The sequence below is a fragment of the Gopherus flavomarginatus genome, chromosome 6, assembly GCF_025201925.1.
Source record: "Gopherus flavomarginatus isolate rGopFla2 chromosome 6, rGopFla2.mat.asm, whole genome shotgun sequence".
In the NCBI taxonomy this organism is placed as follows: Eukaryota; Metazoa; Chordata; order Testudines; family Testudinidae; genus Gopherus; species Gopherus flavomarginatus.
This window is the reverse complement of record NC_066622.1, coordinates 1,390,800-1,408,090: the sequence shown is the minus strand read 5'-3', so window position 1 is coordinate 1,408,090 and position 17,291 is coordinate 1,390,800. Positions and strand designations below refer to the sequence as shown.

At 62.8% G+C, this 17,291-nt stretch overlaps 1 protein-coding gene and 1 long non-coding RNA gene across 2 annotated transcripts in view; one reads left to right on the top strand and one right to left on the bottom strand.

Annotated features, from left to right (window-relative positions):
- The window catches only part of LOC127053247 (uncharacterized), a 124,733-nt gene that overhangs the window by 51,357 nt on the left and 56,085 nt on the right, over nt 1-17,291 (top strand). The gene's annotated exons all lie outside the window — the stretch shown is intronic.
- The window catches only part of LOC127053133 (laminin subunit beta-2-like), a 35,545-nt gene continuing 22,927 nt past the window's right edge, over nt 4,674-17,291 (bottom strand). Inside the window, exons 23-34 of the mRNA XM_050957234.1 lie at nt 16,336-16,553; nt 13,015-13,111; nt 12,526-12,898; nt 12,178-12,362; nt 11,461-11,702; nt 10,851-11,054; nt 9,999-10,143; nt 7,394-7,601; nt 7,050-7,191; nt 6,117-6,293; nt 5,289-5,448; nt 4,674-5,190 (exon numbers count right to left, since the gene is read on the bottom strand). Of these exons, the coding sequence (XP_050813191.1) occupies nt 5,054-5,190; nt 5,289-5,448; nt 6,117-6,293; nt 7,050-7,191; nt 7,394-7,601; nt 9,999-10,143; nt 10,851-11,054; nt 11,461-11,702; nt 12,178-12,362; nt 12,526-12,898; nt 13,015-13,111; nt 16,336-16,553 (2,288 nt within the window). The 3' untranslated portion in view covers nt 4,674-5,053. The remainder of the gene's footprint in view (nt 5,191-5,288; nt 5,449-6,116; nt 6,294-7,049; nt 7,192-7,393; nt 7,602-9,998; nt 10,144-10,850; nt 11,055-11,460; nt 11,703-12,177; nt 12,363-12,525; nt 12,899-13,014; nt 13,112-16,335; nt 16,554-17,291) is intronic.

The following is a 17,291-nucleotide window of genomic DNA, read 5'->3' as shown; positions in this document are numbered from 1 at the left end:
GGGCCGGGGGCGCTGGGCCCGGGGGGGGGGTGACTCTGAGTGGGAGGGGTTGGGGAACTGTGCCCGGGGGGGGGGGTGACTGCGAGCGGGAGGGGCCGGGGGCGCTGGGCCCGAGGGGGGGTGACTCCGAGCGGGAGGGGCCGGGGGCGCTGGGCCCGAGGGGGGGTGACTCCGAGCGGGAGGGGCCGGGGGCACTGGGCCCGGGGAGGGGTGACTCCGAGCGGGAGGGGCCGGGGGCGCTGGGCCCGGGGGGGCTCCGAGCGGGAGGGGCCGGGGGCGCTGTGCCCGGGGGTGACTCCGAGCGGGAGGGGCCGGGGGCGCTGGGCCCGAGGGGGGGTGACTCCGAGCGGGAGAGCCCGGGGGCTTTGGGCCGGGGGGGGGGTGACTCCGAGCGGGAGGGGCCGGGGGCACTGGGCCCGGGGGGGGGCTCTGAGCGGGAGGGGTTGGGGAACTGTGCCCGGGGGCTGGCTCCTTTGCGCTGGCAGCACCTGGGCAGCGCCAGAGGAGACCCGCTGCTCTCTGACACCCTGGGAGCCTGCCCTGCCCCCGCAGCACCCTGCCTCCCCCGGCGGGTCCCCAGCTGGGCCGTCTGGCTCTCCAGCGCCAGGGTCCAGCCCTGCGCGCTGTGCTCAGGCTGTAGTGTGGGGGGGTCCCTGGGCACTCTGTCCCGCTCCAGGCTGCGTGTCCCGGGGCTGGACACAGGCTGTGGCTGGAATCTGCGCCAGTGGAGAATGTGGAGGCCCGGCCGGCTGGGATGTCACTGCTGCACGACTGGGCCAGCCAGTGCCCTGGAGGGCACAGGCCCAGCCGGTGCCAGGCTCGCTGCAGGGATAGAACAGGACCCCACAGAGACCGAGAGGACGTGGGGCGCAGCAGAGCTGGGCAGCTTGGGCCTGGCCTTGCCTTAGGGGGATCGCAGGTGACCCACTGGATGCTCCTGGCTCTGCAGCCCAGGGGAAAGCCCAGTGCGCAGGCTGATGGCGGTGAGACGCACTGGCAGGAGTTATGGGAGGGCCGGCACGGGCAGGCTCTGTCCAGGGGTTGGTCAGGCTATGGGGCCTGGCCTCATGGAAGGGGGGGGCTGGAGGGGCCAGCATGCTGCAGGGAGGCTGGTTGAAGGCCCAGACAATGCACACAGCCTGTAACTCAGTGACACACGAACCCAGAACCACCCGATGGGCCATCCCCACTCGGCTACGGCAGCCACTGCCTGAGGCTACAGAGGGAGGTGCAAAAGTCCCACCCTGTCTACGGGGCATCTGGGGTCGTGCCCTGGAGCCCAAGGACAGCGGGCGGCACAAGAATTCCCAGGGCCTTGCAGCACCCCAGCTGGTGTTCTGGGGCGGGCATGCTGCTCCCTGCCCTGTGCCCACAGCCCAAGTGCCAGCCACTTGAGCGCAGGGCCTGGCAGGCAGCAGGACGTACTGGGGGAGGTGGAGGCTGGGCACTTACAGCTCAGACCCCAGAGTGGTCCCAGAGCGGGAGCCCATGTCCCCCCCCCGCTCATTTCCTGCCGGCAGGGCATGACCCTGGCAGTACCCACAGCCCAGGGCCATGCTGTACTGGGGCCTGCCGGGTGCTGGTTTTAACAGTTTCCAGCTCAGACCCGCTCCCCCAGTGTTGTTCGCGCAGGCTAGATGGTGCCAAGGTGCCATGCCCCAAAGTCAGGGGAGACGAACCCAATCAAGGGGTCACCACTGCCCCTCCTCCCAAAGCTGAGCAGTGAATGTGCTAATGCGACTGCTCCAGGGAACCAGAGTGGTTAACCAGGGCCTGAGCCCAAGTACTGGGGCGGAGGGTTAACCACTGACAGTGGGTTTGGCAAATATGATACTAGCTCCCGGGGCAGGTCCCTGCTAGCTGAGGAAGCAGGGGCAATTGCTGCCAGCCAGGGACACGACGTGGAAATGTAGAGGGGGCGGTGCGTGCGTCCGTCCCCTGAGCAGCTGCAGTAGCTGTGGGATGGGGAAAGGTTCTCAGCCCCTCGCCAGGCCCTCAGAGCGGGAGGCGTGTGTGGCAATGCAGCAGGCAGGGCGCTGAGTGCATCTTTTAGACGACTTCCCTGGGCTCAGAACGAACCCACTGGCACAACACACTGGTGCAGAGCAGGGCTGCCAGGATGACACCATGTTCCTGTCGTCTAATAAACCTGCGTTACCAGCTGGCTGAGAGTCCCTGTGAATAGCAGGAAGTGGGGGGTGCAGGGCCCAGACTCCCCCACACTCTGTGACACCATCAGAGGAGTGAGGTTCTGGAGCAGCCCCCCAGGGGGTGCAGAGGGGGCAGAAAACCTAACTGGCTTCATGCCTGAGCTTGATACGTTTTTGAGGGGATGGTGTGATGGGGCTGCCTCCGATGGCATGGAGCCGATCTGGGAGTGCCAGCAGCACGATCCCAACAGCCGGAGATGGGACACCAGCTGGGAAGGGCTCCAAGTCACTGCCGAGACTTCTCTCCCAGGTGTCTGGCTGCCGGGTCTTGCCCATGTGCTCAGGGTCTAACCCAGGGGCGGGCAAACTTTTTGGCCTGAGGGCCACATCGGGTTTCATAAATTGTATGGAGAGCTGCTTAGGGGAGGGGGTCATGGTCCAGCCCCCACCTCCTATCTGCCCCATCCAACCCCCCCATTCCCTGATGGCTCCTGGAACCCCTGCTCCCATTCAACCCCATTTTCCCCCCAACCCCTATCCACACCCCCACCCCCTCCTCACCACCCCGAACTCCCCTGCCCTCTATACAACCCCCCCTGCTCCCTGCCCCTTTACCGCACTGCCTGGAGCACTGGTGGCTGGCAGCACTACAGCCGTGCTGCTCAGCTGGATCCAGCCACGCCACCACCAGCGCACAGCACTGAGCACCGGCTCAGGCCAGGGTCTGCAGCCCCGCTATGCAGAGCGTTGCTCCTGAGCCAGGAGCTTGCGGCAAGGCAGGAGGATCCTGTGGGCTGCATGCAGCCTACGGGCCGTAGTTTGCCCACCTCTGGTCTAACCAATCACCAGATCTGGGGTCAGGAAGGAACTTTCCCCTGGGGGAGTTTAGCCTTCCCCTGCAGCCTGGGGCATGCGGCACTGGCTGTTTTGAACTAGTGGCAGTGGTGGACGTCAATGACTCAGGCAGAGGCTGTGGTCTATGCCCGGAAGGGTTGGGTGAGACTCTGTGGCCTGCGCCGTGCAGGGGTGAGGCTAGATGAGCTGCATGTCTGTATTACAGGGCTGTTCGTGGGCCCAGGGCCACACAGGAGTATCTGGCCTTTGGGGGGTTGATCAGAGGGGATGTGCTATGTGGATAGAAAGCTGGCTAGATCGTCGGGCTCAACGGGTAGTGATCAACGGCTCCATGTCTAGTTGGCAGCTGGTTTCAAGTGGAGTTCCCCAGGCTCGGTCCTGGGGCTGGTTTTGTTCAATATCTTCATTAATGATCTGGAGGATGGCGTGGACTGCACTCCCGGCAAGTTTGCAGATGACACTCAACTGGGAGGAGTGGTAGATACATTGGAGGGTAGGGACAGGATACAGAGGGACCTACACAAATTAGAGGATTGGGCCAACAGAAATCTGATGAGGTTCGACAAGGACAAGTGCAGAGTCCTGCACTTAAGACGAAGAATCCCATTCACTGTTACAGACTAGGGACTGAATGGTTAGGAAGCAGTTCTGCAGAAAAGGTCCTAGGGGTTACAGTGGACAAGAAGCTGGATATGAGTCAGCAGGGTGCCCTTGTTGCCAAGAAGGCTAAGGGCATTTTGGGCTGTATAAGTAGGGGCATTGCCAGCAGATCGAGGGATGTGATCATTCTCCTCTATTCGACACTGGAGAGGCCTCATCTGGAGCACTGTGTCCAGTTTTGGGCCCCACGCTACACGAAGGATGTGGAAAAATTGGAAAGAGTCCAGTAGGGCAGCAAAAATGATTAGGGGGCTGGAACACATGACTTATGAGGAGAGGTTGAGGGAACTGGGATTGTTTAGTCTGCAGAAGAGAAGAATAAGGGGGGATTTGATAGCTGCTTTCAGCTACCTAAAGGGGGTTCCAAAGAGGATGGATCTAGACTGTTCTCAGTGGTAGCAGATGACAGAACAAGGAGTAATGGTCTCGAGTTGCAGTGGGGGAGGTTAAGTTGGATATTTGGAAACACTATTTCACTAGGTCAGTGGTGAAGCACTGGAATGGGTTCCCTAGGGAGGTGGTGGAATCTCCTTCCTTAGAGGTTTTTAAGGTCAGGCTTGACAAAGCCCTGGCTGGGATGATTTAGTTGGGGTTGGTCCTGCTCTGAGCAGGGGGTTGGACTAGACACCTCCTGAGGTCCCTTCCACCCCTGATAGTCTATGATTCTGTGAGAGGATCTAGAAGGCAGAGGAGCTGGGGCATAAGGGCTGCCCTTCCCCTCACGGCCACGCAGCTCCCCCTGCCTCGCTGGATGGGTGCACAGCTGGCAGCTCTGCTTCCAACCCACCATGTTCCCTCCCCTCACACGTGCCCAGGCCAGGCCCAGCTCCGGCTCTGAGCAGCCTGGAGCAGTGATGGAGGACACAGTCTGCTGGCTGCTGTGGTTTGCATGAGAGCTGGTGGGGGCAGGGCAGGCAGTGTGTGCCAGGGAAGCATATGCCTGGGACCTGGCGGCACGGCAGTCCTGCACCTGTCCCCAGCCCATGAACCACAAGGAGAGGCAGTGAGTCCAGGCGAGGGCTTTATTCACACACAAGCTGCCCCCGCCATGTGCCAGGGTAAAGCACCACAGGATGCAAGACCTTGTCTCGTGACTCCTGTGCCCTGCCCGCTGTGGCGGGTGCGAGTCCCCGTCAGCCCCCCAGCCTAGCGCTGGGCTAGGGTCCTGGTGCCCCCGGCTGGAGGCAGCGCAGAGCCCTGGGTTGCGGAAGGGGCACTGTGCCAGCCCAGGACAGGGGCCCAGGACATCCCGAGGGGGCAGGGCTCTCCCAGGGGGTCGGAGCCATGCAGGGGAGCCCAGGCCCTGGCAGACATGGAGAGGGGGCTGGGCATGGGTACGGGTTGGCTGGGTTGAGGGATGGGGGTGACAGGATGGGGGGCACTCGGGGTCACTGGCAGGTGTTGTAGATCTGGATCTGCTGGTTGATGGCACCCACGATGCCCTTCACCTTGGCCTCCAGCCCATCTAGCTGGGCTGCCTTCTCCTCCAGCACCCGCTCGTTCTCCTGGTACGACCCCTCCAGCGCTGGGGAGACACAATGCAGGGTGAGCCCTGCCCCGCTGGCCCACTGGCATGGGCAGTGCCAAGGGCTGTTTCCGCAGTGCCCCTACCTCACTCCTCACCTGTCAGGCGCTGCAGTTTGCCCTGAGCATCCTGCAGGAGAGCCTTGGCCTCATCACGCAGCCGCTCCGCCCAGTGCCTGGCCTGCAGCGCAGAACGTGCCTGGCTCTGCACCAGCTCCTGTGCCGCCTGGTACCCGGCCTCCAGCCGCCCCTCTGCCAACTGTGCCATATCCAGACACAGCCACCCGAGTCATGAGTGATGTGGAGAAAGTGGATAAGGAAAAGTTATTTACTTATTCCCATAATACAAGAACTAGGGGTCCCAAATGAAATTAATAGGCAGCAGGTTTAAAACAAATAAAAGGAAGTTCTTCACGCAGCGCACAGTCAACTTGTGGAACTCCTTGCCTGAGGAGGTTGTGAAGGCTGGGACTATAACAGTGTTTAAAAGAGAACTGGATAAATTCATGGGGCTAAGTCCATAAATGGCTATTAACCAGGATGGGTAAGGAATGGTGTCCCTAGCCTCTGTTCGTCAGAGGATGAAGATGGATGGCAGGAGAGAGATCACTTGATCATTGCCTGTTAGCTTCACTCCCTCTGGGGCACCTGGCATTGGCCACTGTCGGTAGACAGATACTGGGCTGGATGGACCTTTGGTCTGACCCGGTACGGCCGTTCTTATGTTCTAATGAGGGCCAATGGGGCTGCCCCCCAGGGCCAGCCCAGTTCCTCCCCCCCTTTCCCCCCCATGGGCTAGCACAGACCCCTGGACAGAGCCAGCATGGTGCCCCACCCCTGGCCACCTCCAGCCCTGAACCAGAGAGCCAAGCCCCCTCCCAGTCCCTGGGCCCCCAGCTGGGTTTCCTCTCCTTTGCCCCCACTCACCTGCTTGACCTCCCCGGCCTGGGCGTGCGCGGCGCTGGCCACATCCTTGGCCCGTGTGGCCACCAGGCTGTTATTGGCCCGTCTCATCTTCAGTGCGCCCAGCTGGCTGTCCAGCCGCCCCACCTGCTCCATGGCACCCTGCAGCTGGCGCTCTGTGCTCGCCGTCTGCAGCTGGATCTGCCCCAGAGAAGCGGCGTCAGCCTGGGAGCCCCCACCCCTGGCAGGCCCCCCCCAGCGCTGTCCGGGCTGGCTGTGATCGTATGAGCGCTCTGGGCCCAGCCCCGGCACCGCCCGGACCGAGGGGGGCTTGGCTGTGATACTGGTGGGGACGGAGTACCGGGCAGCGTTGGCCATCGCTGCCCCATGGTGCAGAAGAGTTCAAATGCCCCTGGGCACCGCAGGGGGCAGGAGCTGTTGGGTCAGTGACTGGCTGGGGCAGCAGGACTGGCTGGAACCGACCCAGAGTGTCAAGAAAGACCCAGGAGCCCCAGTGCCTGGCCAGCTGACCCGTAGCAAGGGAGAGTTGGCCGGCAGCTGTGAGCCCAGCAGGGCCTGCAGGGAGAGGGGCTAGGCACAGGGCTGGCTGGTGGCTGGCGGACGTGAGAGAGATGAGGAAGGAGGCCGAGATGGGCTGGCCAGGCTGCCCCTTCGCTGCTCCCCGCTGAGCCAGGACTGGAACCCGGTCCCGGCCGCGCGGCACAGGGGGACACTCTGAGCAGGGGCTTGCTCGGTGGCCTGGCTGGGCAGAGCTCCCAGGGGTTGGCAGGGGCTGCAGCCCGGGAGCTTGGGCTCGGAGGTGGGGAGGCCACGTGACCCCGGCCCACGGAAGGGAAGTGCGCAGGCTCATTTCCCTCCCAGCCCATGGGGAGGACAGAGCTGCCCAGCCCCTTGCCGTGGGGCTGGGGGTACCTGGCTGAGGCCCCCCCGGCTCACCGTGCTCAGGGTGCCCTCCGTGTGGCGGATGTCGTTGCTGGCGCTGCGGATGGCGCTCTCAGCGGCGCTCTGGGCTCGCCTGGCATCCTCCAGCGCCCGCCTCCCCACTTCAGCCCCGTTCTTCACGCTCTCTGCCCGCGACCTGCACCCGGGCACACGGCAACACATGGGGCCCTGGGCTCGCCCCACCGCTCGCCCAGCCGCCCCTCCCTGGGGCCGGGGCCCAGCCCCCGCTCTCCTGCCCGTTACAGTGGGCTCCCCACAGCGTCGCGGCAGGCCCGGGGGGCGTCACCGGTGGATAGCCCCAGAGCCGGTGTGCCTGGCACCCCGCCCCATGGTCTCACCTGGCCCTGCGGGCGTCCTGCAGCAGCTGCTCCGCCCGGCGCACATTGCCTGCTGTCTCCTCCAGGATGGCATCCACGTTGGCCAGGCTGCGGACGCGCTCCTTGATCTCCTCGGCCAGGTGGCGGATCTGGTCGGGCGAGGCCGGGATGGAGAGCGCCAGCACCCGCCCGGCCACCACCTCAATGCTGTCGGGGTCGGCCCCCTCCTCTGCAGAGCGGGGAGTGGGTCAGAACCACTGCCACTGCCCCCCCCACAGTGCCCGCCCCATCCCCCAAACAGTGCCTGCCCTGCCCCACCCCAACACCCCGCCAGACTGTGATCTCCATGCCACTGCCCCCCCAGTGCCCGCCCTGCCCTGCCCCACTCCAACACCCCGCAGACTGTGCTCTCCATGCCACTGCCCCCCTAGTGCCCACCCTGCCCTGCCCCACTCCAACACCCTGCAGACTGTGCTCTCCATGCCACTGCCCCCCAGTGCCCGCCCCATCCCCCAGTGCCTGCCCTGTCCTGCCCCACCCCAACACCCTGCCAGACTGTGCTCTCCATGCCACTGCCCCCCAGTGCCCGCCCCAGGCCCAAAATGTGCCCTTGCTGACACCGCCTGGGAGTCCTGGCCTGCTCCCCAGACAGTACTTGCCCCCCGACAACCCACTACCTTCGTGCCCCCCATTCCTTCCCTTCCCCACCCAGTGCCCTGCCATCCTCCATCCCCACTCCACAAGAACACCCATCCTGCCCTGGGGTACCCACGCCACAGCCCCAGCGCACTTGTGTGACGAACTGGGAATGTTCTTAATGTTTTCTCTGTATACTGTGTTGGTGCCTCAGGGTCCCCATGGCAGTTCTTAATATCTAGGTGGTGGAATAAGGGGGTGTGATTGCTGCAGAGGAAGGGGCCAGTGCACCTAAATGCCTGGCACTCTGTCTCCTAGCAACTGATGGCCTGGGCCCCCCCTCTGCAAAGGTGCCAGCTGAAGGTGTTGGAGACAAAGGGATCAGGTGACCTCCTGGCCCGGGAAAGGAGCTGAGCAGAGAGGAGAGGCTGGAGGGGTTGTTAGTCTGGAGCTGGCTGGGGACGAGGAGTGAAGTGCAGACGTGGGGGGTCTGGCTCACTGCCCCCCAGAATGGACCCGGCCGAGGGGTCCGGTTCGCGGCACCTACAAGCTCTGTTTTAGACCCTGTTCCTGTCATCGAATAAACCTCTGTGTTACTGGCTGGCTGAGAGTCACGTCTGACTGCAAAGTGGGGGTGCAGGACCCTGTGGCTTCCCCAGGACTCCGCTGGGGCGGGCTCGCCGTGAGAAGCGCACGGAGGGGCAGAGAATGCTGAATGCTCCAAGGAGAGACCCAGGAGGTGAAGCCGTGTGAACTTCTTGCCCTGGAGACTGTCTGCTCCAAGGGAGAGGAGGCTCCCCAAAGTCCTGCCTGGCTTGGTGGGGAGCAGTTCCAGAGCAGCGCCCGGGGACCCTGTGACATTATTGATATAAACTGGGACCATATAGAACATGGGTTGCAACCAAGGTCCTGTAGTGGCACCAAATCCTATGTAAAGGGGGTCATATAAGGTGTCTAAGACCAAGTTATAAGTTACTGGTTATGATTATGCTGTCTGTATGTCTGTAGCATTATGTAGTTGAAGTTATAAGTATTGGCTCTATACTGTCTGTATTTCAAATTGATGCTGTAGTTCTGGGTGACACCCCAGACGGGTTGGTGTTAGCTCTGCTTAGCCTGCTTGATGGCCCATTAAGGACCATCAGCTACACAATTGACCCATTGAGAGGAGGCAGATACGCCTTAACTCAGCAAGGCCGGCAGGGACTTGCCCATGTGACTGCAGACTCCATTTTGCTGTAATTTTCCACAGTAAGAACAAAGAGGTTCTTACACCTGGAAGAGCCTATATAAGGCTGATGCCTCATCTCCATCTGGTCTTCAATCCTGCTTCCTACCTCTGGAGGGACTTTGCTACAAACTGAAGCTCTGAACAAGGGACTGATGACCCATCCCAGCGGGGGATGTTCTCCAGAGACTTGATTTGAACCTGCAGTTTACTCCATCACTGCTACCAGCCTGAACTAAGAGCTTTGCCATCACTGTATGGAATTGATTCCATTTAACCAATTCTAGCTCTCAGCTCTACCTTTTTCCCTTTATGAATAAACCTTTAGATTTCAGACACTAGAGGATTGGCACCAGCATGATTTGTGGGTAAGATCTGATGTGTATATTGACCTGGGTCTGGGGCTTGGTCCTTCGGGATCGAGAGAACCTTTTTCTTTTACTGGGGTGTTGGTTTTCACAACCATTCATCCCCAGGACGGGTGGCACTGGTGGTGATACTGGAAGACTGGAGTGTCTAAGGAAATTGCTTGTGTGACTTGTGGTTAGCCAGTGGGGTGAGACCAAAGTCATTTTTGTCTGGCTGGTTTGGTGCCTCAGAGGTGGAAAAACCCCAGCCTTGGGCTGTGACTGCCCTGTTTGAGCAATTGGTCCTGAACTGGCACTCTCAGTTGGGTCCTGCCAGAACAGCATCGTCTCAGACCCCATGACAGGTGGCGCAGGGGAGGGGCTCCCTGGTGGGTGGCTGGGGCTGGGCACTCACGGCTCAGGAAGCTCTTGATCTGGTGGATGAGCTCACGCAGAGCCATGTTGGAGCGCTCCACACGCGCCCTGGTCTCGTTGGCCTTGTCCAGCGCCGCCTGCGCGCTCAGCCGGGCTGAGTCAGCCTTCCCCTTGGCCTCGGCCACCTGCCCAGAGAGGTGAGAGCCACACGACCACACTGCCCAGGGACGGGGCAGCCATGCGCCCACACTGCCCAGGTACAGGGGAGCCACGTGCTGCCCACGGACGGGAAAGCCACGCACCCACATTGCCCTGAGACGGGGGAGCCATGCGCCCACGCTGCGCAGAGACGGGGAGCCACGTGCTGCCCACGGGCACTGCCCAGGGACGGGAAAGCCATGTGCTGCCCACGGGCACTGCCCAGGGACGGGAAAGCCACGTGCTGCCCACGGGCACTGCCCAGGGACGGGAAAGCCACGCACCCACACTGCCCAGGGACGGGGGAGCCATGCGCCCACGCTGCGCAGAGACGGAGGAGCCACGTGCTGCCCACGGGCACTACCCAGGGACGGGAAAGCCATGTGCTGCCCATGGGCACTGCCCAGGGATGGGAAAGCCATGTGCTGCCCACGATCACTGCCCAGGGACGGGGGAACCACGTGCCCACACTGCCCATGGACGGGGGAACCATGCGCTGTCCACGGGCACTGCCCATGGATGGGGGAGCCACGTGCCCACACTGCCCACGAATGGGGGAGCCATGTGTCACCCACAGCCCCTGCCCACGGATGGGAGTTGCAGCCCAAGCCCTGCCCCTGGGGTCCCTCTCCGTGCCAGGTTCCCCTCCTGCCCACTCCCTTCCTACGCTCCCTTCCCTGCCCACATCGCGTACCTTGTGGAAAAGCTCGTCCACCTCACCCATGGCCTGATGCAGCTCGGCCTGGGTGTGCCGGGCCCGCTCTCGCGCGCTGCTGGCCGTGGCCACCGCCCCCTGGCAGTTGAGGCCCCCGCAGTGGCGCCTGCCGTCCTCGTCCCGGCAGCCGGCCCCTCCGCAGGGGCTGCTGGCGCACGGGGCATCCCCAGGGGCACCACACACCTGTGAGCAGCAGGGCAGTGTGGGCTGGACACCCCGGGAGCTGGGGGTAGCTGCCTGGAGCTGCTGTGCCATGGGCTTGCTTCCCTGCCTGCCCCACTTCCCCTCAGCCCCCACTACCCACCCGCCCCACACTGCCCATCCCCCGCCCGCCCCACTACCCCTCAGCCCCTGCCCACCCCACACTGCCCAGCCCCTGCCCGCCCCACTTCCCCCTCAGCCCCCATCCCCCACCCGCCCCACTTCCCCCTCAGCCCCTGTCCGCCCCACACTGCCCATCCCCCGCCCGCCCCACTTCCCCCTCAGCCCCCAGCCCCTGCCCGCCCCACACTGCCCAGCCCCTGCCCGCCCCACTTCCCCCTTATCTCCTGCCCGCCCCCCGCCTGCCCCACTATCCCCCCAGCCCCACCTTCTCGTTGAGCTCCCGCAGCTGCAGTGCCTCGGCCCTGGTGGCCAGCTGGCTCAGCGCCCGCCGGCTGGCTGCACTCTGGCGGTTGAAGTCATCTCTCCTCCGCGCCATCAGCTGCTCCGAGCGGCGCCGCGTGGCAGCTGAGTCGCTCACAGAGCTGGGCACCGCCAGACTGGAGGCATTGGCATCGTGCTCAGCCGCCCACGACTGGGCGTGGGACTGGCGGATGCTGTCGTAGGCACCTGGGGAGGAGCAGACGGGCAGTAAGAGTCACTGGCCCAGGGCAGGGAGCCTCCTGGGGGCCCCCTGCTCTAGCTCCCCACAGCCTCTGTCCTAGGGGCCCCCTGCTCCAGCCCCCCCAGAACCACCCAGTGCCAGCCCCCCACAGCCTCTGCCCCCCGGAGCCCCCTACTCCAGTCCCCTCAGAACCGCCCAGTACCAGCCCCCCACAGCCTCTGTCCTAGGGGCCCCCTGCTCCAGCTCCCCCAGAATTGCCCAGTGCCAGCCCCCTACAGCCTCCGTCCCGGGGGCCCTCTGCTCCAGCCCCCCTGAGCCCTTCAATGCCAGTCCCCCCAGAGTTCCCCAGTGAGACTCCTGCCCCCTGAAAGCCCTCACCACTGGGGCCCCCGGTGCCACCCCCCCATAGCCCCTGCCCCGGGGGCTCCTCAGTGCCCCCGTGGTGCCAGCCCCAGAGCCCGCCGCCAGGGCCCAGCTCACCCAGGAAGTTGGAGTTCTTGAGCAGGTGGAGCTGGTGTGCCAGGTCATGCAGGGTGAGGTTGAGGCCACGGGCGCCACGGTCCAGGGTGCCCAGGGCACGCTTGGCGTTGTAGTTCTCATCCTGTGCCGCGGTGAGCTCGCCCTCCAGCTGGGTCAGTGTCTCTGTGGCTTCGCCGATGTGCTGCCTGTGGGCAGGGCAGGGTGAGGCCCTGGGGCACAGCACCAGCCTTGCTCCTGCCTTCCCCACCCTGCCTGTGGGACGCTGATCTCTGCCTGGCGTGGCCTCAGCCCCACCCCCATGACCCATGCCCAGGCGCTGGGCGAGGCGTCTCTGCACCCCCTGCTCACCGCAGCTCCTCCATGGTGCGCAGCAGCTGGGTCACAGCTGCCACGGTGGCATTGCGGGCGTCCACGATGGCCCGGGCCGTGCCCAGCTTCTCCTCCAGCTGGCGGAAGTCCCTCTCGAAGGCGCCTGCGACGCCCGTCTGCTGGATGTGTTTGGCGCGCAGTGCCAGGCTCCGGGTGCGGGCAGCCAGGTCCTGCACCACACGGTCCCAGTCCCCGAAGCACTGGTGGCAGGGCTGGCAGTCGGGGAAGGCACCAGAGAAGCCGCGGGCGCACTGGTCGCAGCGGACGCCCGACACCCCCTGGCGGCAGGAGCAGTGCCCGGTGGCGCGGTGGCATTGGGAGTTCGCGACCCCGCGGGGGTCACAGTCACAGGCTATGGAAAGCAGAGACACGTCAGCTGTGTGCCCTGAGCCTGGCACCCTCTCCAGTGCCTCGTGCACTCTGCCAGCAGGGCACCCCAGCCCGCTCTGCCCCCGCCCACACACTAACCTCGGCACTGCAGGCTGGGATCGCCCCAGTGGTTCTCCTGGCAGTCAGCGCAGGTGCGGCCCCCGAAGCCCGGCCGGCACGGGCACTGCCCTGCGAACTGAAGACAGACACTGCCTATGGTCAATGCATGCGAGCCCCTCCCCACCCTGGAGGTGGCCTGTATGGGGAGGGGCAGGGGCAACTCAGCCGGGGGGGGGGGAGATAGACCTCTCAGCTAGGGGTCCCACTACCTCGCCTCCTCCTCCGAGTGCCAAGGTCTCTTCATCATACCAGCCCCTCACCCATTCCAGGCCCCATCCCCCTGCCCCAGGCCCGGCTGCCCCAAACCCTGTGACAATGTGGGAATATCTGGTCATGTTTTTATGAAGCCTGTCTGTGCCTCGGTTTCCCTGCAATGCTGCCTGGCTCCCCAGCGGGCGGGGAAGGGCTGGTTGCTCTCAGGGTAGGGGAAGCGACATGGCCACCTGGGCCTTGCTCCCCATGTCAGTGGGGCATTTGAGAAGACACTGGTGACTCCACTCGCCAGGACGCTGGCACCGAGCACACAACGCCCCAGAGGGACCTGCCTCCCCTGGGGAGCTGAACAGTCCCCAGCTGAGATCAAAGCACTGGGGGGCAGCGGAAGAGCTGGGGGCTGGCAGGAGCCAGGGTTCTGCCGAAGGAGGGCAGACAGACAGAGCCTGCACCAAGGGGCTGGGCGCTGGCTGAGCAGGACGGCCGATGCTGCAACCTTCACTTCTCTGGGCTGCCCTAAGGACTCCCTGTGTCGCGCCAGCGGACAGTGCTGGCTGAGTCGATGCAGGCGCTGGGCGAGGGGCATTGAGAGAGTGGGATCCCTGCAGGGGTCCCCCAGAGCCAGTCCCAAAGCTGCTGACTCTGGAGGGCATCCTGTGTCAAGTAATTAGAACGTGGCGGCTCCAGCCTGGCATTGGGGCGCACAGGCCCCTGGCTGCATGGGGTGGGAGATCATGGTGCAGTTTCCCCCGGGACATGGACTCAGCAGTGAGGCTGCACCCAACCCTGACACGGCACAGGGACCAGGCCTGCCCCAGAAACACCCCAGGGCCCTGCCCCTCCATGCCAGGTGCACCAGTGTGGGCAGGCAGGCTCAGCCAGGCAGGATCTTAGCGTCGGGGGGCTTAGTGTGGGAGGTGTGGGGGGATCTAGGGGTGGGTTGAGAGGGTGGGACAATCTGGGTGCGGGCTCAGTGTGGGATCTGGGTCAGGGGGGATCTGGATACACAGGGGGTTGTTGGAGGGTTCTGGGCGCAATGGTGATGGGACTTTGCAGGGGGGTCCAGATGAAGGTGGTTGGGATCCAGCAGGGATCTGGCTGTAGGGGGGATAAAGCTTGGCAGGGTGCTGGGGGGCTCAGTGGGGTGCCCAGATGCTGGGGGAGTGGGGCTCAGTGGGGTGGGGATCCAGGAGTGGGTAGCTGGTTGGGGTGGTCTGGGTGCAGTGGGAGTGTGGCTCATCGGGGGGGTTCTGGGTGTGTGGGGTGGTGAGGCTCAGTAGCGGGGTTGGGTGGATGGGGGAGCAGCTAAATAAATAAATGGAGATTCATAGACTCTAGGACTGGAAGGGACCTCGAGAGGTCATCGAGTCCAGTCCCCTGCCCTCATGGCAGGACCAAATACTGTCTAGACCATCCCTAATAGACATTTATCTAACCTACTCTTAAATATCTCCAGAGATGGAGATTCCACAACTTCCCTAGGCAATCTGTTCCAGTGTTTAACTACCCTGACAGTTAGGAACTTTTTCCTAATGTCCAACCTAAATCTCCCTTGCTGCAGTTTAAGCCCATTGCTTCTCGTTCTATCATTGGAGGCTAAGGTGAACAAGCTTTCTCCCTCCTCCTGATGACACCCTTTTAGATACCTGAAAACTGCTATCATGTCCCCTCTCAGTCTTCTCTTTTCCAAACTAAACAAACCCAATTCCTTCAGCCTTCCTTCATAGGTCATGTTCTCAAGACCTTTAATCATTCTTGTTGCTCTTCTCTGGACCCTCTCCAATTTCTCCACATCTTTCTTGAAATGCGGTGCCCAGAACTGGACACAATCCTCCAGTTGAGGCCTAACCAGCGTAGAGTAAAGCGGAAGAATGACTTCTCGTGTCTTGTTTACAACACACCTGTTAATGCATCCCAGAATCACGTTTGCTTTTTTTGCAACAGTATCACACTGTTGACTCATATTAAGCTTGTGGTCCACTATGACCCCTAGATCTCTTTCTGCCATACTCCTTCCTAGACAGTCTCTTCCCATTCTGTATGTGTGAAACTGATTGTTCCTTCCTAAGTGGAGCACTTTGCATTTATCTTTATTGAACTTCATCCTGTTTACCTCAGACCATTTCTCCAATTTGTCCAGATCATTTTGAATTTTGACCCTGTCCTCCAAAGCAGTTCCAATCCCTCCCAGTTTGGTATCATCTGCAAACTTAATAAGTGTACTTTCTATGCCAACATCTAAGTCATTGATGAAGATATTGAACAGAGCCGGTCCCAAAACAGACCCCTGCAGAACCTCACTTGTTATACCTTTCCAGCAGGATTGGGAGCCATTAATAACTACTCTCTGAGTATGGTTATCCAGCCAGTTATGCACCCACCTTATAGACAGATATAATGTGTCTTAGAACTGGAAGGGACCCTGAAAGGTCACTGAGTCCATCCCCCTGCCTTCGCTAGCAGGACCAAGGACTGGTTTTGCCCCAGATCCCTAGGTGGCCCCCTCAAGGATTGAGCTCACAGCCCTGGGTTTAGCAGACCAATGCTCAAACCACTGAGCTATCCCCCTGTAATGGGATCCCTCCCCCTGCAGCTGAGAAGCAATGGGTGCAGAAGCGGGTAGGAGTTGGAAAAGCTTCCTGCAGCCAGGGGAGAAATCTCAGGATGGGTCTGACACAGCCCCAGATGCCATGCAGGGAAGAGGGAGTCCCATCCTCCCCAGCCCAGCCAGGACCAGCACCTAAGCCCAGTGTAGGGTAGGAGCCACCACCAGGGTCTTCCTCAGTCTGACCCCCACCCCATGGTGATTTACCTCTCTGCTGGCACCCAAAATATACTGCTGGGGAGGGTCACATCACTGCTTTTGTGGCTTCCCTTCGCTTCCCCATCAGAAAGTCATTTTTCTGCGGGGAAGCAAAGAAATCTGCGGGAAACATAAATTCTGTGCATGTGCAGTGGCACAGATTTCCCCCAGGAATAAAACCTGGGGCTGTAGTCCCGTAGTCCCGCTCCTGGGGGCCATGATATTCCCCTGACCTGCCTCCGCCCCCTCCCCAGCCCAGCACCCCTCCCCTTGCTGGCTCTCACCTGGTTGCAGGCGGGGCCCAGTGAGTGCTGGGGGTGGCAGGCGCAGGGCTCACAGCCCTTCCCACTGGCCAGGTTCCAGAAATTGGGGATGCAGCGGTCACAGCTCTGCCCTTGGACGCTGGGCAAGCACTGACACTGCCCGCTGCGCCGATCACACTGGCACTCATCCTGCGCACTGCACTCACTGCTCTCTGTGCCCAGGACGTTACAGGAGCAGCCTGGGAACCCAGACAGCAGGGGCATCAGCAGGAAAGGGGGGCCCAGCTGAGACCCTGGCTAAGGGCATAGGATGGGATAGGGCTCGGCTGCATGGCACTGGCACCAGTACCCATCGGGAGGACTGAGCATCTGGTTCCTGGGGGTGAAGGGCGGGTCTGTATGCCCAGTCCCAGGAGGGGTGGGGGCGTCTGTGCACCTGGGCCCTGGGGGTGAGGGGGGTCTGTTGCCCAGTCCCTGGGGGTGGGGGGGTCTGTGCACCCCATCCCAGGGAGGCGGGGGGGGGTCTGTGCGATCGGGGAGGTGGGATCTGCGCACCCGGTCCTGGGGAGGGGGGTCTGTGCACATGGTCCCAGGGGGGCGAGGGGGAGGGTATGTGCGCCCAGTCCCAGGGGGGTGAGGGGGTCTGTGCACTTGGGGAGTGTGGAGGGTCTGTGCGCCTGGTCCCATGGGGGTGGGAGGGAGGGTCTGTGCGCCCAGTCCCAGGGCAGGGTTTGTGCGCCCGGTCTGTGGGGGGCGGGGGGGACGGTCTGTGCGCCCGGTCCCAGGGGGGCGGGGGGGTCTGTGCACTCGGGGAGGAGAGGGTCTGTGCACCCAGTCCCAGGGGGGCAGGGTCTGTGTGCCCGGTCCCTGGGGGGATGGGGGGGAGGGTCTGTGTGCCCGGTCCCAGGGGGGCAAGGGGGGTCTGTGCACTCGGGGAGGAGAGGGTCTGTGCACCTGGTCCCGGGGGGGCAGGGTCT